The 25557-nt window shown below is 46.0% G+C and overlaps 1 protein-coding gene across 1 annotated transcript in view; it reads right to left on the reverse strand.

The window, feature by feature from the left end:
* The window catches only part of scarf2 (scavenger receptor class F, member 2), a 187139-nt gene extending 181552 nt beyond the window's left edge, over positions 1–5587 (reverse strand). The window contains exons 1-3 of the mRNA XM_072489813.1: positions 4879–5587; positions 4086–4144; positions 3892–3993 (exon numbers count right to left, since the gene is read on the reverse strand). Of these exons, the coding sequence (XP_072345914.1) occupies positions 3892–3993; positions 4086–4144; positions 4879–5012 (295 nt within the window). The 5' untranslated portion in view covers positions 5013–5587. The remainder of the gene's footprint in view (positions 1–3891; positions 3994–4085; positions 4145–4878) is intronic.
* Between the last annotated feature and the right edge of the window lie 19970 nt (positions 5588–25557).

The raw sequence follows: 25557 nt of genomic DNA on the forward strand, positions 1-25557 counted from the left end.
CAAAATGGTGGGAGATGGCATATAATGTGGGGAAGTGCAAAGTTATCCACTTTAGTAGGAAGAATGGAAAAGCAGGATCTATTTCATAAGTTGGAAGGCTATTTGTATTCAGAGTGACCTGCGCAACATTGTACACAAAACACAGCAAGTTAACATGAATGTACAGCAAACAATAAGGAAGGCAAATGCTACGTTAGCCTTTGTTGCAACTGAGTTGAAGTATAAGAGTAAGAACGCTTTGCATCAAAGATATTGGCTTTAGCGAGACCACACCAGTGGTACTGTGCAGTTTGTTTTCATACCAAAGGAAGGATTATATGCCTCAATGTGGGTGCAACAAATCAAATGAGAGGGTCATCCTGTGAAGATAAATTTGATAGAAAGGACCTATATTCTTCTGAGTTTCGAAGAATGAGAGCTGTTCTCAGTCAAATGTATAAGATACCAGCCGGCAATGATAAATGTTGGAGGATGTTTTCTCTGGTTGGAGAGTTCAGAACTGAGGATCATAGTTTTAGGCTAAAGGAGTGGTCCCTTTACAACTGAGGTGAGGGGAAAATTCTTCAATCACAGTTGTGAGTCTTTCTGAATTCTCCACTTCAGGGAGCCATATGAAGGTAGGGCAGGAAAGGGACTCATAGTAGAATTTCAGACATGATCTTAGTTAATGGGGGAGAAGGTTTGAGAGGCTCTATGACCAACTCAGTTTCTAGTTCTATTCTTTTGGCTCTTATTGTTCTCTCAATTTCCACAACCAGATTACCTTTATGGATCATAACTAACGATACATCCCAAAAGTGAGTATACAGCATCACTCACCCCATTTTTCCATTGTTAACTCCCACTCCACTACTCTGGCAATGCATCCCAACATTCTATTTGCTTTTAGAATTGCGTCTCCACATCATCACCATGTTGAAAGTGCTGATTCTCCTGTGACTCCGAGGTCACTTTGCCCTTCTCGTGTTCAACCTTTTAAAAATGTATGGGCGGGATTTACTGTTGGTCGACTCCGAAATTGGGAAAGGGGGTCTGGCAAAGAATCAGACACCAAAATTGCGGCAGGTGTCGATTTTCTGCCTCCGATGGGCCGAGTTCCCGACGCCGTGGTTCACTTGTGCTTTTAAAAACCGTGAAACCGGCTTCATGGCTGCTGGGGGAGAGAAAGGAGGGATAGAAAGTGTCCAACATGGCCATAGTTTGCTGACAGTTGTGCCACTGGCCAGAGCCTACTTCCAGGGCTGTGGGGAGCAGTGGGAGGTGGCCATGTGGTGGGCTGTGGGGTCAGGGTGGACAGACACGAAGCACCATTGCTGTAGCCAGCAAGGCAGCCACGCAGCTGCGCACTCTGCTAACAGCCCACTTTGAACCTGGCACCATGGGTCATATAGGTGTCCCCCAAGGCACCCACCTGGGGCCTCAGATGACCCATCAGCTGTATGGGCAGCTCCAGCACAACCAGTGCCATCTTTTTGGCTGGGATAAGTGTGTGCAGGGAATGTAATTTGCGGGATCCTCTCAGCCCACACTGGTCGGAGAATCGCCGGGCCAGGCGCGTTTGACGCGCCGCCGCCCCGACGCCGGTCCGCCAATTCTCCGGTGACTGGAGAATCGGCGGCATTGGCGCTGGCGCGTCGGCATGGCGTTGGTCAGGGGCCGCGGTGATTCTCCACCCGGGATGGGCCGAGTGGCCGCCAAAAAAGCCCGAGTCCCGCCGGCGGCGTTCACATCTGGTCTTACCCGGCGGAACCTTGCCATCCATCCTGCGGGGGGTGGCCTGGTGGACGGGGGGGGGGGGGGTCCGACCACCGGGGGGCCTCCACCGTGGCTTGGCCCGCGATCAGGGCCTACCGATCGGCAGGCCGGCCCCACTTGGTGGGGACCTCTTTTACTCCGCGCCAGCCCCTGTAGCCCTACGCCATGTTGCGTCGGGGCTGGAGCGGAGAAGGAAGCTAGCACACATGCGCGCATTCCCGATGGTCGCAGCGCACATGCGCAGACCTGTGGCGCCCATTTGACGCTGGTATTCCGGAGCTGGAGCAATGTGGGCCGCTCCAGTGCCGTGCTGGCCTCCTGTAGGGCAGAGGATCGCTACACATAGCGGTCCGATGACACCGCCGTTAAACTCTCCAGTTTTTACGATGCCGTTAACACTCTGCCGTCAGAAGGGAGAGTCCCGCCCAATGCATATGTGCGGCTGCAGCTTGTCAACCTCCCAAGTGTCGATATAGAAGCCGGCGTATCCTGCAAAGCGATTCAGTGGGTTCGCGAGTGTTCCAGATGGCACCAGTTCTAGCCCCTCACAGTAGCAGAATCGGTGCAGATGTGGTGCCGATCTTTCTGTCATGTCAGCCCTTCGTCTGAGAAATGGAGAATCCACCCTTATGTTTTCCATTCTTCCCCAACCCAAGCCCTTCATTCGACAATTATTATTTTTCATTTCCAGTATGCAGTACCCTATTTTTATAGTTATTAAATATTATTTACAATCTATCTACCCAGTCCCATAATAGATATAAATCCTCCTGAAAACTATTGGCTGCATCCTCCATTCCGGCTGCTGTATGAACGGAACAGTAAATTGCTAGCAGCAGTCTTTATTCAGCAGGTGAGGATCACCCACTGTGTCACAATACAAAATTACTGTTTATTCAGTGGGGCAAGGCTAACTCTCTGTGCAACTGCACAAAATTACAGGTGTGTAAGTGTACAGATGCCTGCCTCTGCAATCAAAACTGGTGCCCCTCCCACCAGACATTCATATCGCAAGGTGAGTCGAGTGCAGAAGCTGAACTTGGCGCGGTGCGAATGGAGTGGAGTTAAACTGCTTTCTATGGTGAAATTCACCGTGTGGACACCAGATTGGCATTGGTGAGAAAGCTAGATGTAAACACACAAACACACAACTGGGGGAAGCTGGGCCATTGCTGAGAATGGGTTAGCTGTGGGTGAGATGGTAGCGACTCAAAACACACTGGGTACATACAAATGGAAACTGCGGGGTTAATGGAAATGAAAGGTATATTTTCTGAGAAAACATGTTGGAACCTGAAGTTGCACTGCTGTCGAATCAGCGTCCTGGTACTCTGGGCTCTTGGGGCGTGCTGTGCTGCATTGTACTGTCTGATACCCTCCACTTGCGGTGGTGATGCACACATGGGAGTTTGAACCACACCTGTCTGGGAAATAGCTCGCAGGGTGTGCTCCTGACTTCAGCCACTGGAGGCGCACCGCCTCGCCACAAACAGGGCGCAGTATCAAGTGTCTCCCCGGGTTCATGGAGATCAGTGTCAGAGGTGACTGGAATCTGCTCATTCACCTCACCTTCTGAATGTACAACATAGAATTACAACACAGAATGAGGGTTAAAATATATATATCCCCCGCATGCCAGTAAATGGAGTGTAATACTCCAGACTGTCATTAATATTTCAGAGTGCAGCCCGCAAATTGGTACGCTTATATTGTTAAAACAGCCATTTAGGTAATTAAATAGAAAGAAGCAAGCTAGGTAATGAGAATTGTAGCTACAGCACATCAATCAAATGGGCAGTAAACTCACATGGAAGCAGAGAATCCCAACAGTGCAGAAGGAGGCCATTCGGCCCACAGGGTCCACACCGACTCTCTGAAAGCGCACCCTACCATGGATCTCTGAGCTACACACAAAACTACACGGGTTTTTTTCGTTGATTCAGAACGGTCAGAATGTTGTACGAAGTCAGGTGATTTCGGGTCATCTGTGTAACTGTACAAAATTACAATTCTTCAGCACGGTAATGAAATGAACTGCGCAACTATACACGATGCTCATTGAGCAGGGCAAATCAGAGTAACTCGCTGTGTGACTCTAGGATGGTACCATGTTGTTCACAGTAAGGTTGTACTCACTGGTCTCACAGTTGGCTCCGAAGTATCCATGCCGACAGCGGCATTCGTTGGGTCTGACACAGATTTCATTTGCCTTGCAGCTGAAGTTTCCCTGACAGAGAGCTGGAAAGAGAGAGACGGAGGGGGGAGATCAGGCTGGCGGAGGTCACATGAAATGGTGAAGAAGCGGAGCAGAGCTGACTACGATTACTGACCTCCTGGACATTCATTGCCTTGCTGTTTCCACCCAGGACAACATCCAACTCCAGGAGAGCTTTTGGAGGGGAGAAAGTGAGAGAGAATGCATGGTCATTATTGTATCTAGAAACAATACATGTGTAGTCGAAGAAGTCATCTTTGTTTTTTCTACTAAAGCTAATCGTGTCCCGGCTCAAGAAAGCTCCCATTGCGAATTAAACAGAACAGCATTAAAACTGTTCTCCCATATCAGTGAAATGCCAGTGTACAGACCACACCCCAGTTCCAGTGGTTTCCAGCGATTGCAATAATAATTGCTTTCTTTTTTTGCTGGGATGGGGGGCGGGGTGGGGGTGGGGGGGAGAGAGTTCAGAGCCGGACAGAGCTGACTCCCCTCTCTGACTGCTAACATTTTACACAGTTTGACCGCCTCGGCTGGCGAACGATGAAAATGTGGAACAAATATTCGGGACAGTAACTTTTGTTTGAAACTTCATCTCCAGATGTGGGTTGAGAAGGTTCAAGGAGGCAGATGTTTCTCGTGATTCCTGATATTGTGTGTGTGTGTGTGGGGGGGGGGGGGGGGGGGGGTCAGGCAAACTTCATAATCATCCAAACGTTGTAACCAGGACATGCCCGGCAGGTTGCAGCTGGCCAGGTGACATTTTTATGGAAAATGTCACTTTATATCAGCCCCAGCGGGAGCTCTTGGAGGGTTTCAGGATAACCCCCCCCCCACTTCCTCTTCCCCCCCCCCCCCCCCCCGTCCCAGTCCCAGTCCCCTCACGCCTCCAATTCCCAACTCCTTACCCCTGTGTCCTGCACACATTCCTGCCGCTAGGACTGAGCTCCTGGCCTCGGCTCAGAGCAGCCACGGCTACCAGAGCAGCCCAGAAGCAGCAGCCTAAACTCGGATCCATTGTGCAGACAGTCCGGCTCAGCATCTTTCAGAGAGGAGAGAGAAGGGGGGTGGAGGAATCAGCCTTCAAGCCCATTCATCAATCCAACCTAGTACGTCCCGGGTTCAGCCCCTTTGTCACCCCAGCAGAGCGGACCGAGCGCGAGGAGACTCGGGCTATGGGAGCATCCTTCAAACTGAAATCCCAAGGAAAAGAGGTCCCCTCAAAAAATCCATCAAGTATATCAGGGGGCGGCTGTGCTTTTCAAAACGCTATCCCTTCCACTCGGGCGTATTTCCACTTCTTCATTCTTCAAATTGTTCTTTTTTGTTCTCCAAAAGTCAAAGTTTCCAACCCCAATCCCGTTATGACTGATTTCCTTGTTGTTCTGGCGAGTTATTCTCTTGCCCTCAGTTCCCCGGGGCTCCCAGTAACCTTGCTCCGGGGTCGCTCCTTCATTCTCTCGCTGGAAATTACTTGCACACACTCCCAGAGTTGGAAGAAGTTGTCCACTTTTTTTTCTCTCTCTCTCTCCCTCGGCTGTGTCCTGGACGGGGGACCTGGCACCGAAAGCAGCAGCAGTCAGTCAGTCAGTCGGGAGAGAGAGAGGCAGAGGGAGGGAGGGAGACAACTGTTTTCTGCCACTGGGAGTTCCAGCAGGAGGAGCCCAAGGAAGGAAAAATAAACCCCCTTCATTCGTTACCTTGTTTCTTGCTCAGGGTTTGAGAGTTTGTGCCCATTGTGTGTTTTATTTATATATATTTTAAAAACACATAACTGTGTTTTGTTGTGTGTGTGTATAAACTTTACAAACTCTCATTGACCTGACCTCCCAGCTTCCTGAAGTCAGGACAGTTCCCAAAGGTGTTTGGGGATTGCTCTCCATCATAGCCCAGACCTGTGAATGCAGCCTCGGAACAGAAAATGTTCCACGTTCCGATCCAAGGGGATACAAGATTAGAAAATGCCGGAGATCCCATCTGAGAGAGAGAGAATGCGGAGTAAATTGTAAAGGAATGAGTTTGCTAGTTCTGACAAACTGTCCTAGAATCCCGCTTTTTAAACTAGTGTCTCTATTTTAGCTGCTGGTGGATATGGGGTGTGCACCTCCTATTTACAGACTGGCGGGATCAGAAAATGGGGCGGATTTTGACTTTGACGCCTGTTTCACACCTTTCCCAGTTTTATTCTCCTTTTAGAGAGAGAGAGGGGGGCTGGGGGGGTGACTGCCCGATTCGCTAGCACTCGACTTGTACTTTTCTACAAAGTCAAAATCTACACCCAACTATACGCCACAGCTCCAAAGACCCTAGCACTAACCGGACAGCAGACCCACTGTGCTCCAAACTGACCATAGGTTATTCAGCAGTGTCCAGTGCTGCAGGTGGGAACATCAGTGTGGGCATCTGTGGATGTTACTCGTTTTTCAATGATCAAAAGGTATATTGACAATACCTAGTGTGCTTATTATTTTCACCCAGTTATGAGAGTTATGAACATTATTCGGGATGATATTGATCTGTTGAATCACGCACTTTTAACTCCACCTATGATGCCCCTGTCTCCAATAAAATCCCAACTCTCCCCCCACCCTGATCACTAACCGGAATATATGGGCAGCAGCAGGCCATTTAGCACCTTGAGTCTGTCCCGCCATCCAGTGGGATGTGACCGAATACCAAAAACCCGCCTTTGCCCCATATCCCTTCATGCCTTTGGTAAACAAAAACCTATCGATTCCAGATTTAAAATTAACAATTGATTTGGATCCAATGCTGTCTGCATAAAGGAATTCCAAACTTCTACCATTCTTTTCTGAAGCAACGTTTCCTGTTAATCTTTGAAGCGACCTCCACTATTTTTTTTTAATAAACATTTCATTGAGGTATTTTTGGTATAGTGACAACAACAAAATAAACAATATACATGAAACCATAAACATAGTGCAAAAGCCATTTACCTCACGTACAGGTCCCACCCTTATTGACCCCTTACTCTAATCTAAACGATTCCCTCCCCCCCCCCCATCTGCTGACGATTAATTTTCCGCAAATAAGTCGACGAACGGTTGCCACCTCCGAGTGAACCCTAACCGTGACCCCCCTCAAGGCGAACTTGATTTTCTCCAAACAGAGAAAGCTAGCCATGTCCGTTGGCCAGGCCTCCAACTTCGGGGGCTTTGAGTCCCTCCATGCTAATAGTATCCGTCTCCGGGCTACCAGGGAAGCAAAGGCCAGAACGTCTGCCTCTTTCTCCTCCTGGATTCCCGGGTCTTCTGACACCCTGAAAATCGCCACCTCCGGACTCAGCGCCATCCTTGTTTTTAACACCATGGACATGACGTCTGCAAACCCCTGCCAAAATCCCCTAAGCTTTGGACATGTCCAAAACATGTGGACATGGTTCGCTGGTCCTCCCACACATTTTGCACACCTGTCCTCCACTCCAAAGAATCTGCTCATCCGGGCCACTGTCATGTTAGCCCGGTGAACGACCTTAAATTGTATCAGGCTGAGCCTGGTGCAAGTTGCAGATGTGTTGACTCTACTCAACGCATCTGCCTATAGACCACCCTCTTTCTCACCTCCCAGCTCCTCCTCCCACTTGCACTTCAGCTCCTCGGTCCGACCCCATAAGCTCCTTATAAATGTCCGAGACACTCCCTTTTCCGACCCACCCTCTGGGTGAATCCCCCTTAGTGGTAGGTGCGGGAAGGTTGACACCTGTTTACGAAAGAAGTCCCGTACCTGCAGGTACCTGAATTTGTTTCCCTTCGCCAACCCAAACTTTTCCTCCAACGCCCTCATACTCAGAAAGCTCCCCTCTATGAACATATCCCCCATCCTCTCAATCCCCGCTCTCCGCCATAACCAGAACCCCCCGTCCATACACCCCGGGGCAAAACGGTGATTATCACAAGTTGGGGCCCAGACCGATGCCTGCTCCCACATGCCGCCTCCACTGGCCCCAAGCTCTCAGAGCTGCCACCATCACTGGACTGGTGGAGTACCGTGCAGGCGAGAACGGCAGAGGCGCAGTTACCATCGCTCTCAAACTGGTGCTCTTACATGAAGCCGCCTCCATACGCACCCATGCAGACTCCTACCCCACCACCCACTTCCTGATCATGGCTATATTGCCGCCCAGTAATAGTTGCTAAAATTTGGCAGCGCCAGCCCGCCCTCTCCCCGACTCCGCTCAAGCATTACTTTCCTTACTCGCGGGGTCTTGCCAGCACAGATGAAGCCCGTGATCACTCTGTTGACCCCCTTAAAAAAGGACTGCGGAATAAAGATAGGGAGACACTGAAATACAAATAGGAATCTCGGGAGGACCGTCATCTTCACCATTTGCACCCTCACAGCCAGAGACAACGGAAGTGCGTCCCATCTCCGAAAATCGTCCTTCATTTGGTCCACTAGCCGGGCCAGATTCAATTTATGCAGCCGGTTTCATTCCCGCGCTACTTGGATGCCTAGGTACCTAAAGCTTTCCTCTACTAACCTAAACGGCAGCTCCCCCAATCGCCTCTCCTGTCCCCTCGCCTGGACCACAAACATCTCACTCTTTCCCATATTAAGCTTATGTCCTGAAAAATGGCCAAATTCCCCTAGAGTCCTCATGATTTCTTCCATCCTCTCTATTGGGTCCGAAACGTACAGAAGCAGGTCATCCGCATAGAGCAAAACAACAGTGGAGTGAGGGGGCATCCCTGTCTCGTCCCCGGTGCATCTAAAATAGTCCTATGTTGTCCTATTCATCTGTACACTTGCCACAGGAGCCTGATACAGTAACCTGACCCAGTCAATAAAGTCCTGCCCGAATCCGAATCGTCCCAGTATCTCCCACAGATAATCCCATTCTACCCGATCAAAAGCCTTTTCTGCGTCCATTACGATCACTACCTCCACCTCCCTACCTTCCGGGGGCATCATGATCACATTCCACAGCCTTCTTACATTGGCCACCAATTGCCTGCCCTTAACAAACCCCGTCTGATCCTCCCCAATAACGTCCGGAACACAACCCTCGATCCTGGAGGACAAGATTTTGGCCAGCAACTTGGCATCTACATTCAACAGGGAGATCGGCCTGAAGGACCCACACAGCTCCGGGTTCTTGTCCCGCTTAAGAATCAGCAAAATCGTTACCTCTGACATCGTCGGGGGCAACACCCCTCTATCCCTTGCCTCATTGAACATCCTCAACAACACCGGCCCCAATATCCCCGAGAACATTTTATAAAACTCCACTGGGTACCCGTCTGGACCCGGTGCCTTACCCGCCTGCATGGCCTTCAAGCCCTCCACTATCTCCTCCAGCCCGACTGGGGCCCCCAGCCCTTCTACCCGCTCCCCGTCCACCTTTGAGAAACTCAGCCCCTCCAAGAAGTGCCTCATCCCCTCCGGCCCAGTAGGGGGTTCCGACCTGTACAGCCTGCTGTACAAATCCCTAAATGCCTTATTCACCCCTACTGAATCACCAACCAGGTTCCCATCTCCGTCCTTTACTTTCCCCATCTCCCTAGATGCCTCCCTCTTCCTAAGCTGCTGTGCAAGCATTCTGCAGGCCTTCTCTCCATGTTCATAGATCGCCCCTCTCGCCTTTCTCAGCTGTTCCACCGCCCTCCCTGTGGTCAGCAAGCTAAACACTGCCTGTAACCTGTGCCGTTCCTTTAAAAGCCCTGCCTCTCGGGTCAAGGACAAGAAAACTGTATGAAAAGAATTCTTAACTTGACCAGTAACGAGGAGAGGACTCAAAGTCAGAAGAGGGGGAGTGAAGAAATGGTATAGATTTAATATATATTTATATATTTAGGGGAGGCGGTAGTATAGTGGTTTGTCACTGGACAAGTAATCCACAGACCCAGGGTAATGCTCTGGGGACCCAGGTTCCAATCCCACCACTTCAGATGGTGAAATTTGAATTCAATAAAAATCTGGAATTAAAAATGTAACCATAAAACCATTGCTGATTGTCGTAAAAACCAATCTGGTTCACTAGTGTCCTTCAGGGAAGGAAATCTGGCATCCTTAACTGGTTTGGCCTACATGTGACTCCAGACCCACACAGCGATGCGGTTGACTCTTAACTGTCCCCCACTGAAGTGGCCGAGCAAACCTCCCTGTTCAAGGGCAATTAGGGATGGGCAACAAATGCTGCCCCAGCCAGCGTCACCCACATCCCAAGAACAATTTTTTTTTAAATGAGATAAACTATTACAATTCCAGAGCAGGGCTAACAGTGGCTAGGATACTGGACAGAAATCCCAATATTTTATTTTAATTTTATAAAACTGTGAGGAAAGTAGGGATTACATGAAGAAACAAACTTTATTACTAGCACAGCATTAAAACATCTTTAACATCACACCAAAACATAACTTACAATTACTGAATGCAGTGAATACAATGCCCCTAACTGCTATCTTTATTCCCACTTAAACAACAAGAATAAAAATCTCAGCTATCAATCAACTATTGTACCATTGGCACTGCTTCAAAAGACAAAATCAGACTCCTGTCAGAAGCATGCAGAAACTCTGTCTGCATTTCTTCGGAAGCTGTTACAGCTGGTTTCAGCTCCCCTCGTTCTCAGACAAAGTCTGCAGTGCTTTGAAGACTGTTAATCTCTTTTAACTGAACTGCAGTGACAGAAAACTGCTTCCCTTCTGGTCAGAGCTTCATTCAGCTCCCAATTGAACTGCTTTCTGCAAAATGCTTGATGCCTTGGCTCCACCCAGCAACAACACTGCTTATCAAGCTGAAATCTAATTAACTCCACGGGAATCCCCTTAATCCAAACAAAATGGCATTAGCCCAAACCTTTTACGATGGTTTAATTGTACCCTTGGCTCTCAAAATATACTTGCTTTTCAAACTAGGATTTATTTTAAAACATGATTGCAGCAGTCACACATACATTAACCCAGGCTTTTACCCCTTACTGCACCAAATACCTACAATACAATACATTTGAAATTCTGATATTCATCCCACGTCACAAGCAGGCAGTTGAGGTGAATTCAAGAGGGAGTTAGATAGGTTTATTTTTGTAACCAAAACAATTGAGTAAGAATGATGGAGCTCAGGATAGTTTCTTTTCTTTAATTTTGGAACGGGACTCATTGTACCACAATCATTTCTCCTGTGTTAAATGAGCGACTCCTTATTTTTAAACAGAAATCCCAGTAATGCCAATCCCAATTGCCTGGAAGAAAAGCTATGAGGATCAGCATACTAAATTAGAAGTATTCAGCCTTGAAAATAAATATTTGAGAGAGGATCTCTCCAATGTGCAAGATACTTACAGGAAAACAAAAGTGTTCTGGAAATAATACTTTCAGGTACACCACAGCAAAATGCATTTGGCTCTGCATCCTCTGCTCAATGGGATTTACTAAGCAGGACAGATCCTCAGGCAGTGCTATGCCATATTTTCTGCCAATCACCAGACTGTTTACCTACGCAGCTGCGTTAAGTAGAAACTTGTAGGTTTTGCATGGAAAAATATTGGCTCTAATTAAATAAAAAATAATGGTTATTTTCCCTGAAAATTGTAGAAATGAAAACATACCAACTTATTTTTTAAGGAATTTGCACTGAAACAAACCCATAATTGTAAACAAAAGTAAAATAGTCATAATTTTTCATACTCAACACAGATTTCATATTCTGGGAAGTCGCACATCTCCCGATGACAAATTCCAAGTTTCTTTACCCGTCAGTCTGGCCTCAATAAAAGTCGAGATGGATTTGCAGGTACAGCATTAGTTATTTTATTTGGCTTGCAAGCCTGACTCAGTTCACAGTGGTACAAAGCACATCTTGCTTCATGCACCTTTGGAATCAAGTGAGTCTGTAGAACAAAGAAGTCTCTACTGATACATTCAAATGGCATCAAGTCTCACATACACGATGCCCATAGGTCATCCTATACCCCTCCTGACCTATTCATACACTCTAATTGGCTCACTTCCAATCCCTTCCTCTGGCCCCTATTACCCAGCATCCTTTTCTCCTCCTTTGGTGGACATACCTCTTCCTTTGCTTTGCCATGCGGTCTGAAATCCTTTGTCTGTGAACTCACCAGGATTAGACTGGCCTATCTCTACATTACATTAACTAATATCTCTAAAGTAACTATTTTATATCACATTCGTCACCGAAAGGTCAATGTTCTTCTGTTTGGTATTAAAGCAGAAAAGCAGCAATCTCCTGAGGGGATAACGAGTGGGTTAAAATTAACTTCATTTCGGAGCAACACGGTGGCGCAGTGGGTTAGCACTGCGGCCTCACGGCGCTAAGGTCCCAGGTTTGATCTCAGCTCTGGGTCACTGTCCGTGTGGAGTTTGCACATTCTCCCCGTGTTTGCGTTGGTTTCACCCCACAACCGAGAAATGTGCAAGCTAGGTGGATTGGCCTCGATAAATTGCTCCTTAATTGGATTTTTTTTATTTTTTAATTAACTTCATTTCGCGGTCCTGAGCCCAGCAGCATGAGTACCTCCACCATCCTTACTGGCTTTATAGACATCTTCAGAATGACGTAACCTCCAGAAATGTGTCTTAACCTTTCATTTTTGTTTTTAAATAAAACTTCAACTAGGCTTTTCTGTCTTATGTCTGCTCCCAGCTCTGGAGGGGGTGGGAGAGGGTGGGGGGGGGTGGGGGGTTGAGATGGCAGATGGGGGGGGGGGGGGGGTTGCCGAACAACGTAGCAAGTTTAATTTAGAGGCTTAATTTGCAAATACTGGGAAATAATTGTATTCAATTGCTACATACAAATTTGGCATTTATCTATCCATCAGCTCACTCCTCCTGCTCCACAACCTTTTATTCAGAATCATTCTGACACCTGGCAGATCTTGCTACCACATTGTGTTGAAAATGTTCCCCAATTGTCTACTATGGTTGGTTTCATTGGTCTGCATAAGTATCCTGGTGGTATGTTTGGTTCTGCTAATCCTAGCATGAGTAGCTATCACTTTGCTGAGAATTTTACTCCCTTACACCAACTTGACTTCTGCTGGCTTTATTGTAGTCCTTTCATCGGAGATGGGGGTGGGTTTTTCATTCCGATTTTCAAACGGAAGTGGGGCAGGAGTTCATTCGAGATAAGGGTGCCAAACCTGAAGCTTTGCCTCACCTCTGTTCCTCTCCCTGGTGTTGTGAGTGGGGGCTTCAGTTAAGCAAACTGATCTCGTTGGAAACAGATGGTCACCTTATTCTACAATGCAAATCTGGTTTATAATCTCAGTAAGACGAGAAGCAGAGCATGTGCTACGCAGGTTCTGCCCTTGGAAGTTAGGCGGAAGAACCACCCACCCCAATTCAGTCACACCTGCTTCTGTTCTGGGCTATAAGAATTTCTCTTCGTCATGCACTTCCCTACGGGAAACAGGAATTCCCAGTGGAAATGTTCATTCTATTCACAGCCTGCTGTTTCCCATATCCTTCAAACTATCTTGATGAATGCAAGAGGAAAACTTAAATCGAAACTAGCAAACAAAAGATTCAACCCAAAGAAACTTTGAGACAAAAACAGGTAGAAATGGAAAGAAGGTATACAAATTTGCAAAAGTGACAGGGCAGCTTGTAAAGTTGTTAGGCCACCCTGGACTGGTGCGCGGTCAAATCCAGCTCCACGTGCCCTAGAATAATTACATAAGTGAATTAACCAATATTTCTTATAAAAATACCCAAAGTCTTTGGACCTTTACTTCCCAAAAATTACAGTCATCAGGTTTGTAGGTTTAAACACAATTACTGTTTATTTATAACAGGAACTATCATGAAAAAATGCATTCAATACAACTGGTTAAATATCACCAAACCCCTGGCTCCCTCTTTAACTGCCCCAACATTCTACCCCACGCACAAGACAAGCAATTACAGGGAGGGAGGGGGCGTGAAAATTAAGAAGGATGAAAGTGAAAAGATAAGAGTCTTTGCTTCAGATGGTGCTTCCTTAGAACACTTCCTTCACAGCCAGTTTGCTGGTTAAAGTATCTGGTTTATAGCCTGTAATGGTATTCTCTATAGATTAATTCATTCAGGGTCTCTCTGATTTAGAAAATATAGTAATCGCAGGCAGCAGGCCCTCTAGTATTGCTGTTCAACTTTGCTTTCAGTTCGAAGTTCGCATTCAGGCCTCTAACGTTCTGTAGAGAGAGTTTGCCAGTTCTGTCTTTGCCTTTCAGGAGAGAGAGTTGGTCATTCTGGACTCTACCTGTACATAGATTCATCCGGGCTCTCTGCCAGTTCAGAACACAGCCTTTCTGGAGAAAACTGGAGAGGAGAGGATAGAAGACTTTCCCCAGGGCTGCCAGGAATCAAACTGAAACCAAACTCAACCCTGGAGGCTCTGAAAAACATTCCAGTGTGATCAGATCCGATCATCACCTGTTACCGGGCAGAGTACAGTCTTCTGGGCCAATTCATTGGCCACCAGCCAATCAATCAAACCGAACCTTCATTGATGCTGGCGTGTCTGCAATCACCATTTTTAACAAGCACAGATTTCCGGATTCTTCTGTTTGAATTAAAGGTACAGGCTGCTTACAGGCTGGTTGTCTTGAAGTCACAGGTCCATTGATCATCCATGGATCAAAATGTAATGGCAAAAAGAAAAGAAAGGAGAAATAAGGGAATAATCAAGAGCAGACAGGAAGGACCCTTACAAAGTGCACAAGTGGCTGAGAAACTTGAGAAGAGTGCTGTGTTCCAGGCCATATAGGTGCTCAGCAATTATGTTGCTTGCGCCAGTGACATTGTACACTGGAATTTCCAGGATAGCAAGACCACTTCACCAACTAGGTACAGTCCAATGCAAGACCTTACTCCCCCCTCCCCCATGTAGTCCTGGCGGAAAATGCAAGCAAAGAACAAATTGGATGCCGTACCTTTAATTTTCTGCTCCTTTTGTAACCAGTGCTCCTTGTGTCAACAGCGCGCAGAGCAACATTTCAATCTCCATGTTGCCCTCAAGCTTCTATCATTACCCTTCTTTCTCTGCCAGGTATACATGTCTATTGCTGTACAATCCCAGGCTGCCGGTGCCGCCAACATATTTCAAAGAGATGTGTAATAACATTTGCACATGAATGCTGCCTAACCCAGTATTGTGTCTGCTCCAACAATTTTTTTTGCAGGATTCACCCTTTCTATCTGTGCCAAATTGGCTCTCTGAATGGCGGTCACAGCAATCTGCTATTTCTTGTTGCCCTGTTCCTACAGCCTCTTATTTTCTGCAGTGTTTTGTTATAGGTCTGGGGTTGTGGGTTCCAGAATGTGACAATATCACATAGAAATCCTACCGAGCAGAAGGAGGCCATTTGGCCCATCGATTCTGCACTGACCCTCTGAAAGAGCACCCTACCTGGACTCACTCCTCCGCCCTATCCCCGTAACCCCACCTAACCTGCACATTCCTGGTCACTGAGGGACAATTTTACCGTGGCAGATCCACCTAATCTGTACATCTTTGCACTGTGGGAGGAAACCGGAGCATATGCAGGAATCCCACACAGACACGGGGAGAAAGTGCAACCTCCCCACAGACAGTCACCTAAGGCCGGAATTGAACCCAGGTCCCTGGTGATGTGAGGCAGCAGTTCTGGCCACTGTGCTACCATGCTGTGATGATTCTTCCCATCCTTGAGTAGCTCAGCATCAGCTCCCTCCAGCTCCCATGAGCGATAGTATCCATTGTTCTCTTGGATTGCCTGTGCTCCCGTGGTGTGAGCTTTTAATACTTGGCTTGGCTCCTAGAACAGCAGAACCAACGAAAATTCATATCTACTAAAATAAGTAGTATCTGAGAGCAAATAGCACCCCTCTCAAACCCACAGCAGAATCAGAGAGTGATACAGCACAGGTAACAAACCAATAAGCTAGCAACAATCTCCTGGTACACAATTCACACCCAAGCAAATAGACCTGGAGCAAATTATTTTTGAGTTTGTTTCAGGTTTGGGCGGCTGAATCCTACTGGCATTTCCAAAACCCCAAAACCCACTTCATTGTTTCAAATAGCTGTGAATGTACTAATATTTCACATCAGGGGCTGGTTTAGCACACTGGGCTAAATCGCTGGCTTTTAAAGCAGACCAAGGCAGGCCAGCAGCACGGTTCAATTCCTGTACCAGCCTTCCTGAATAGGTGCCAGAATGTGTCGACTAGGGCCTTTTCACAGTAACTTCATTTGAAGCCTACTTGTGACAATAAGCAATTTTCATTTCATTTCATCATTGGCATGATGACGCCACAACAAGAACACAGTTTGCCTCATTCTTTACCCCACAGCCGAAACAGCTCCACAGCATATCGTTGGGGATAGCTCCAAAAGCGCAGTGCTTTGTGATCTGTCTTAACTAAATTGCAATAGTTTTGCCAGGGGCTCTCCCAGTTGAGTTAAGCTTAAATCGCTACAATATTACCGATGGCTTTGGGCGGTAATGTGTTTTCACCATTCAACTATAGCAGTGAATGACATGGAGGCAGGCATGCTTGGGGATATGATGCACGTTGCAAATTGAAGGGCTGGGTCACACACACGCTCAAAAGGATTGCCTTTCTCTTCCTTCCTCCCCTATTTTGTTGGCCTGAATAGAAAAGAATAGGCCAAACGTTCAATATGTTGAATCCAATCCTCCACAGAGGCATCAAAATGATCAATCCGTCTGAATAAGGGCCTATCTGCAAACAGTCTTCTGTTGAAAAATGGGAATTGCTTATTGTCACAAGTAGGCTTCAAATGAAGTTACTGTGAAAAGCTCCTAGTCGCCACATTCTGGCATCTGTTCGGGGAGGCTGATATGGGAATTGAACCGTGCTGCTGGCCTGCCTCGGTCTGCTTTCAAAGCCAGCGATTTAGCCCTGTGCTAAACCAGCCTGCTGTTCTAGGAGCCAAGCCAAGTATTAAAAGCTCACACAACGGGACCACAAGCAATCCAAGAGAACAATGGACACTATCGCTCATGGGTGCTGGAGTTTCACAATTCAAACTGAACTTCAATGTGACGTAATACTCACAATCTTGGGGCCGCTTTTTTTTCCCTTTTATCCTCATTGTCAATGTAATATTTCTCATTCACCAGTTAGGTAAATAACAAAAGAAATATTTGTGTACATATAATTACAATGCAGAGGCTTGCAGCCGGAAAGCTGAATTGATACAGAAACCTGTACTTGCGAAGGTGATCCCCTATCCAGGTCTCTGATTGGTTACCTGTGCCACACCACCATCTTGGCAAGTCTCCCCTTGAAAGAGGCAAACACCACACACTTCTTCACACACAAGGTGATAGAAGTTTTAGTGTCATTCCCAGAAATTAATATTGATGATTAATTAATGAGCATAGTGTTCAATTGTTTTGTGTTGATCATAAGTCTGATACCCGATCTATGCTGAAAGTGCTTGATTGGTTAAGCCTGGGTGTAGACTCTAAGCAAAGGAAACAGAGACCACAGAGGCTTCCAGAAGCAGATATACGCATCCGTGCAGATATTTTGTGATTGCAGAGACAATTTAAAACTCTTTTAAATAAACCTGTTGCACACCGAAGAACTTGTACTATTTCTGCTTTGCACTGAGATATATACATTATTATAACAATAATAATGATCTTTATTATTGTCACAAGTAGGCTCACATTAACACTGCAATGAAGTTACTGTGAAAATCCCCAGTCGCCACATTCCGGCGCCTGTTCGGGTACACAGAGGGAGAATTCAGAATGCCCAATTCACCTAACAAGGACGTCTTTCGGGACTTTGTGGGAGGAAACCGGAGGACCCGGAGGAAACCGATGTAGACACGATAGAATGTGCAAACTCCGCACAGACAGTTACCCAAGCAGGAATCGTTCTTGGGTCCTTGGTGCTGTGAAGCAACAGTGCTAACCACTGTGCTACCGCGCACTTCTAAATCTAAGATTGATGGATATGGGGACAAGTGGAGGGATTTATTGGGCCTGCAAGAGCAGGAAACATGATGGATGTGATGTCATTATTAGGTGGCAGTTGCTTTCCCGAGATGGGATCAAATCTAGAGACTAATTCGGTTATATGTTTGTGGTGGGCCAGGCCACACATTCACCAGTGGTGACTTCCTACTTGTAACACATTTACATGCCATGAATGATCGTTAAAGTAAATCTTTTTGTATTAAGTCAAAAAAGCCAGCGTCAAAAGGTCAGCAGTGCACGAGAATCTTGTAGTATTCGGTTTTCATTTGTTTAAAGGTGATGTGCAACATCCAAACATAAGAAATAGGAGCAGGAATAGGCCATTCAGCCCCTTCAAGCCCACTTCCCATTCAATGAGATCAGGACCCATCTTCTGCCTCTATTTTCCTGCACTGTCCTCATATTCCTTGATGTTTTTAATGTGTAAAAATCTGGCAGTCTCAGTTTTGAATATACTCAAAATTGGAGCCCACACAGTCCTCTAGGACAGAGAATGCCAAAGGTCTGGATTTCAACTATTGGCTTTGCGCAGCTTTGTCCGATGTCAGTGGTTTTCCTTGTTGCCCTCTACAGCACAAGGGAGCAGAGCAGGAGAATGGCGACTTGCATGGAGACTCAGAACCAGAATGGATGGATCAGTGGTGAGTGGGTTATTGAGTGAGGCCAGTGGCATGGAAGAATGGAAGAGGGATTAAAAGGAGGACAGAGGGTGGGGTTGTGGCATGGAGGAGTAAAGTGGGGAGGGCCTGGTATTCTGCGTGTGAGGGAGAGGGTTATGGGGACAGTCAGTCAAGTTATGAAAATTAGGGACCTAAAGGGCAAGGTCAGTACTGCCCCAATATGTGTCCATCTCAGGGTGTTGGCTCGCAGAGTTCTTACAGGGCATTGGGCTCTCCTATAACATTTCAATTAGCCCCGTTGAGAGTGATCTTGCATCCTTTGCAAAGCATTGAAAAGAGGGCCATTTGCGCCTGCAAGTTTAGCTATGCCTCACAAAGCGGTGAGAGCAGCACCTGATGCTAACTTAAACACCCAATAAAGAGTGGACAAAAAACGCAACATTGTTTCTTTCACAATAAGGACATGTCTCTAACGCCTCTGTAACCATCTGTTAATATCCTGGGAAAGACCCCAACATTTGTTAGGATAGCAGAGAAAACCCCCAAATATTTTGAATTTTCTTTTCGCCAGCACAAACGGATGCCTACTTATATATATATATATATATATCATATCCTGAGTGCATAAGAGCAAAATATACTCTGTTCAAAAATCCAATAAAAAAACATTTATAAAAAAAACTTTGAGGAAAGGATACTTCACTCCAGGAGTGATTCCATTGACAAATAGACATAGAATCATAGAATTTACAGTGCAAAGGGAGGCCATTCAGCCCATCGAGTCTGCACCGGCCCTTGGAAAGAGTAGCCACTTAAGCCCATACTTCGAACCTATCCCCATTACCCAGTAACCCCACCTAACATTTTTGGAAATTAAGGACAATTTATCATGGCCAATCCACCTAACCTGCACATCTTTGGACTGTGGGAGAAAACCGAAACTACCGGAGGAAACCCACGCAGACACGGGTGAACGTGCAGACTCCGCACAGACAGTGATCCAAGCTGGGGATCGAACCTGGGACCCTGGAGCTGTGAAGCAACTGTGCTAACCACTGTGCTATCGTGCTGCCCAATCTTTTATGGTAAAACAAACTTTATTCTTAACACAGGATTAATCACATTAACATCACAGAAAATAGCTTTTCAATTAACAGTTAAACTGCTCTTAAAGTAAAAGGAAACCGCTTTTACTGCTAACTTATACATTCTCTATCTCCAATTAAGCAAAACCCATTACAGGTCAAAATACATTATAAATAAAGTTATCAAACATGGAATTACTTACTGTAGACATGAATAGAGATTTCTTGGAAGTACTGCTTGAAGAGAGAGAAAGGTCCTTTCAGGAAACGGCCTGTAGCTCCTGATGTCTGTGTCAGACTGTTGCTTAACCTGACAGCCTTTGGCAAAAGCTACTGCTCAGCTTAAAATCCCTACAAAACTATTAGCTAAACTGCCTTCTACAGACCCAGCTCTCCCATTAATTATGTCATCTTTATCTCACTCAAATCCCCTGTCATTCTTACCTAATTCAAAACATGATGTCTCAAATGATCTACTCTACAGGGAATCTCCAGCAATCAGAGCAAAATTCCATTAGGCCTTGTAGGTAAACATGGTTGGAGTGAATGATGATCTCACTCTTATGACATCTTAATTGCACCTTTGCAGATACAAAGTCTGTCTGTATGTTAAACCAGAATTTTAAAAAATATATAACTGCAACAGACATATACGTATATACCTTAACCTAGGCTTTTAATAAAATTACTGTAACGGATATATATATATTACAATCTATACAAAAATTTCAGATATTCATCACACATCAACCATGAGGGGTGCTTATACATTTCACTCTCTGTCTAAGTTAGACTCAACAAATAACGATGATGCATAGATGAATAAAGTGAAACTAATGTAATGTGAAATATTTACAAGCGAAATACAAATTTGAAAAACACCCATGTCAACTTTGTGCTCTCAGTAAGCCTTATGTTAATGGAATGGTGTTGGACAGGAAGATTGTGTCGGTGATGATGGTCCTCCCTGATTGACCAGTAGGCTGCTTCATAGACCCTATAGCTGCAGCATTTTCAGCTGATGGGCGGCTTCACCAGTGAAAATCTTCCCTTGCCGTATGATCGTACGTGTGTCCCAGACACACCACCAACAGGTTCAATTTTAATTGTAATTTCGTGGGAACCAGAAAAAAACAAGACAGTGAAAACGGCACACACTTCCTGTTCCATCATTGCAAAGGTCAAACCATAGTTAAAATTCCATCCAAGGTACGTGAATGGAGAGAAGCTAACAAACCTCATCGAATGGTGAAATAGGATCAAGGTTTTAAATGGTGCACTCTTGTTCTTATCTTCATATTTAATCTTTTTGCAGCTCAATTAATCCAATCGAGCCAATAAACTTTCATTCTGATGGTCAGTTGCAGCAATAGTGTAGATTTCCTGTCAGGGTAATTGTGGGGCCCAGCTGTTACAAGAACCATAAGGACACAAGAACAGCAGTAAGCTATTTGGTCTCTCGAGCCTGCTCTGGCATTCAAAATGACCACAAAATGATTTGATTGTGGCCTCACCTTCACTCCTGTCTGCTCCCTGACTTCCATGTAAATCAAAAGTTTACACATTAGGAAAAATTCTGTTGCAGACTGTGAGGTCTGCTTCCCTTGGATATTTCTGATGATGATGTAGCCAATGGGGAGGATGCTGGCAAGGAAAACCAGGATTGGCTTTAAGACAAGGACAAAACTTAGGGTTACAATTGAAGGTCGAGTTAGGATTAGCCTGTTCCTTGGGTTTATGGGTGGGATAGGATTGAAGTGAGACCAATAATTAGAGCAGCATCAGCATTAGGATTGAAGTTAGGGTTTGGGGGCCAGAATCAGGATGAGTGCATAGTCTCCACACTAGGACCTTTATTACAGCTATCAGATAAAGTTAAAAGATCAAGACTTGGAATAAACCTGTGCCGGAATGGCCCTGGTACAGTGTCAGCTGCCCTTTTCATGATTACATTAATGTGGAAGCTTAACATTCAAGTTGGGAGTAAAATTTCATTGCTCGACCATCTCTGATTGCTACAATTAGCCCATTTTCTACCCATCTACCCAACACCCTGGCCGTCATCTCCCTATCCATTCTCCCATTCCCCCTCCATCTCCCCCATGCATAAGAACATGCCTTCCCTAATTATGCTATTAGTCAAAATAAATAGACCCAATTTATACAGTAAAAAAAAAACAGTAATTTGTACGTACTTCTAATTATTGTTTGACATTTATTCCGGCATCATCCAATGTCACATTTTACTCGTTCACACTTTGTCTCAATTCCACCACATTCACTCTGTCACATTTTTCTGATCCACTGGAGTTTTTCACAATGAGAGACACAACCGCCGACGCACTTCACCCTTCTCACAAGATGAAGGCACTGGTTCATCTTTGTAAAATGTGCACATTTATATCCTCAATCAGCAGCCCTTCAAGGTGGGAGAAACCAATCATCCCACAGCAGTGTATCAACCCCAGGCCTTACCTGTAGGTCTCTGGTCATTTCTCTCCTGATACAGCAGCTCGAAGGGGGGCAGGCTGGAATGCAATATTGGGTAGCAGGAATCATAGAATTATAGAATCCTCACAGTGCAGAAAGAGGCCATTTGGCCCATCAAGTCTGCACCAGCCTTGGAAAGAGCACCCTACTTAAGTCCACGTCTCCTCCCGATCCCCATAAACCCAGTAACCTGACCTAACATTTTGGACACTAAGGGGCACTTTTAGCATGGCCAATCCACCTAACCTGCACACCTTTTGACTGTGGGAAGAAATCGGAGCACCCGGAGGAAACCCACACAGACAGTCACCCAAGGCGGGAATTGAACCCGGGTCCCTGCCGCTGTGAGTCAGCGTGCCTGCCTCGCACGGAGAGCTACTGGGGCAATCCCTGGCAGCCAGTTGAGTCATGAGGGTACGGTTTCAGGAGGCTGCCACAATTGGTTTGGGAAGAGGGAGTAGTGGGCAAATGCACGAAAAAAGGAGGCCAGAATTTTCCCTGCTGGAGCTCAGACTAGTGTCCCACAAGAAAATCATGCAAGTTAGGCAGTGTTTTACTTCACAGAACCAGAGTTAAGATAACATTCAGGTGCCGGTGATTGTTATCAGAGTCTAGCCTGCACTTAGATGAAGAACCCATTGGGTTCTGGTGGGCCTCCATCTTGCCTGCTCAGAAGAACAGGCTAGAATCATAACCTAGGGTGGCATGGTGGTACAGTTGTTAGTACTGCTGCTTCACAGCACCAGGGACCTGGTTTGAATACGGCCTTGGGTGACTGTGTGGAGTTTGCACATTCTTCCTGTATCTGCCTGGGTTTCCTCCAGGTGTTCTGGTTTCCTTCCACAGTCCAAAGATGTGTGGGTTAGGTGGGGTGGAGTGGGGGATGGGCCTAGGTAAGGTGCTCTTTTGGAGGGTTGGTGCAGACTCGATGGGCCAAATGGTTTTCTTCTGCATTGTAGGGATTCTATGAATAGGAAAAATCAGTTCGGAGCAGTATTCTTATTTCACAACTTTTACTGTTGTTCCATTTTAAGGTACACAAGACCAGTTCAGAGCAATATTCTTATTTCCCCGTTTTTACTGTTTTACCCTGTGGGCGAAATGCAGGACATTGGCATGTGAATCTATTTTGAAACCACCCCAATCTATCCCACACTTTAATTGAACTCCTTAAAGCTACAATATAACACTCATTGTCGAGTAGAACGCTGCTGCTTCATAGCCAGAATTTTAATGTAAACACTCCCTAACTATGATGAAGTGAGTGCTGACAGAATAAAACTGAGAACACTATAGCCAATGAACCTGAAAACAGAGGTGGACAGCACCACCATCAGGTTATAATGTTGTCTGCAGTTCATTGCAGTCTGAAAGTTTACCAGCAGGGGACACTCAATAGATGGAAATATCAGGGAATGCTGTTTTGTTTCACTGCATAAAGTGTGTTAGATTTGGGTGAAGATTTGCTGGGATTTCTTGCCTGTTGTGTAAGGGTGACAAACCCTTGAATTTGCCTCGACCTTTCCCAGGTCTTAAGACAGAATTGGGACACTTGAAAAAGAATTCTCCAAAATAGTCCTTACCTTATCATCACTGGTTGGACTTGGATTTGGGTTTATTGTCATGGTGCCGAGTGCGTACAGTCCAGACAGATCGTTCCAGACATGAAAACACAGGATATACGATAGATACACAATGTAAGTTCATAGATCCAGCTATCAGGTGAAGCAAATGGAGTGTAGAAAACATGTGTGGAGAGATCAGTCCTTAAGAGGGTCATTCAGGACTCTTGTAACAGAGGGGAAGAAGCTGTCTTTGAATCCGTTAGTGTGTGTTCAAAGTTTTGTATCTCCTGCTCGATGGAAGAGGTGGAGGATGGGAGGGGTCTTTGATTAGGCTGCCCGCTTTCCCAAGGTGGCAGGAGATTTAGACAGAGTCAATGGATGGAGGGTGGGTTCACGTGATGGACTGGGCTGTGTTCACGACTCTGGAGATTCTTACGGTCTTGGGCTGAGCAGTTGCCATTCCAGGCTGTGATGCAGCCAGATAGGATGCTTTCTATGGTGCATCTGTAAAAACCGATGAGTCAATGTGGACATGCCGAATTTCCTAAGTTTCCTGAGGAAGTATAGGCACTGTTGTGCTTTCTTGGTGGTAGCGTCAACGTGGGTGGACCAGAGCAGATTGTTGGTGATGTGCACCCCTAGGAATTTGAAGCTGTCAACGATCTCCACCTCGGCACCATTGATACAGACAGGGGTGTGGACGATACGTTGCTTCCTGAAGTCAATGACAAGCTCCTTAGTTTTGCTGACATTGAGGGAAAGATTGTTGTCCTTACACCATGCCACTAGATTCTCTGTCTCCCTCTTGTACTCTGACTTATCATTGTTCGACATCCGATCCACTATGGTTGTGTCATCAGCAAACCTGTAGATGGAGTTGGAGCCAAATTTTGCCATGACCACCTTGCATTGAGGTTTCCCCAGTCTATTGCATGTAACAGCTGAAAAGAATGGATGAGGTCTCAGCAGCAAATGGGGTAAGGCAGGACAGAGGCGGATGATATACAGAGTTAGAAGGAGGTGCTTTTAGTGATTGAGGGGATACTGGGTCAGAATCTCAGCTCAGAGTCAATGCTGTGAACAGTTTGGTTCAACTGCACGCAGTGGACATGTCGTGGGACAGAATTGGAATGAAGTGTATCAAATTTGTGGTGAGGTCTGAAGATGACAGGCTTGCTCCATCCAATGTTTAATTGCAGAAATGCGAGGCTCACCTGGGAAGAGATGCCAGCTGAGCTGTCACAATATAGAAACAGAGGAAGAGTCCAGTGAAGTGACAGAAAGGTAAAACCGGCTGACTCCATGTTAAGGGGCACTGTGTTAATGAGGAAGAGGAGGAAGCCATCTTTGGGGTATGACAGAGTTAGTGGTGCAGGAAGAGAAGCCATTATTGGAAATGTCCCGATTAGGTCGGTAAGTGTGGAATTAAGTAGGGCAACAGAAAAGAGGAATTGAAGGAGGTGATGCGGTCAATTTTGTGAAAAACTACAGAGAGATCAAAGCAGGTGAGGAGGAATAGTGCACCTCAAACACAATCACAGAGGATGTCGTTTATGACTTATTAGGGAGGTTGAAAATTGGTAATAGGAGAGTGGTCGAAGGTGGGTTTTGAGGAAGAGACAATGACAGGAATATCAAAAAGAAGAGAACGAGCACCTCAGGGGGAGAAACATTTACAAAATGAACTAGAAAGGGGGCCAGAAAACAAAGTTGTGTAGTAAGGAGTTTAGTGGAAATAGGATCAAGGGAGCTGGAGGTAGATCTTTTGGGCGATTTAAAGTTCAGAGAGAGCATGAGAGCAAATAGGAGGAAAGTTCCAGAAATACATGAGGTGACTGGGCCAGATTTAGCTTAGTAGGCA

This window comes from Scyliorhinus torazame, chromosome 1 (assembly GCF_047496885.1).
Source record: "Scyliorhinus torazame isolate Kashiwa2021f chromosome 1, sScyTor2.1, whole genome shotgun sequence".
Classification (NCBI taxonomy): domain Eukaryota; kingdom Metazoa; phylum Chordata; class Chondrichthyes; order Carcharhiniformes; family Scyliorhinidae; genus Scyliorhinus; species Scyliorhinus torazame.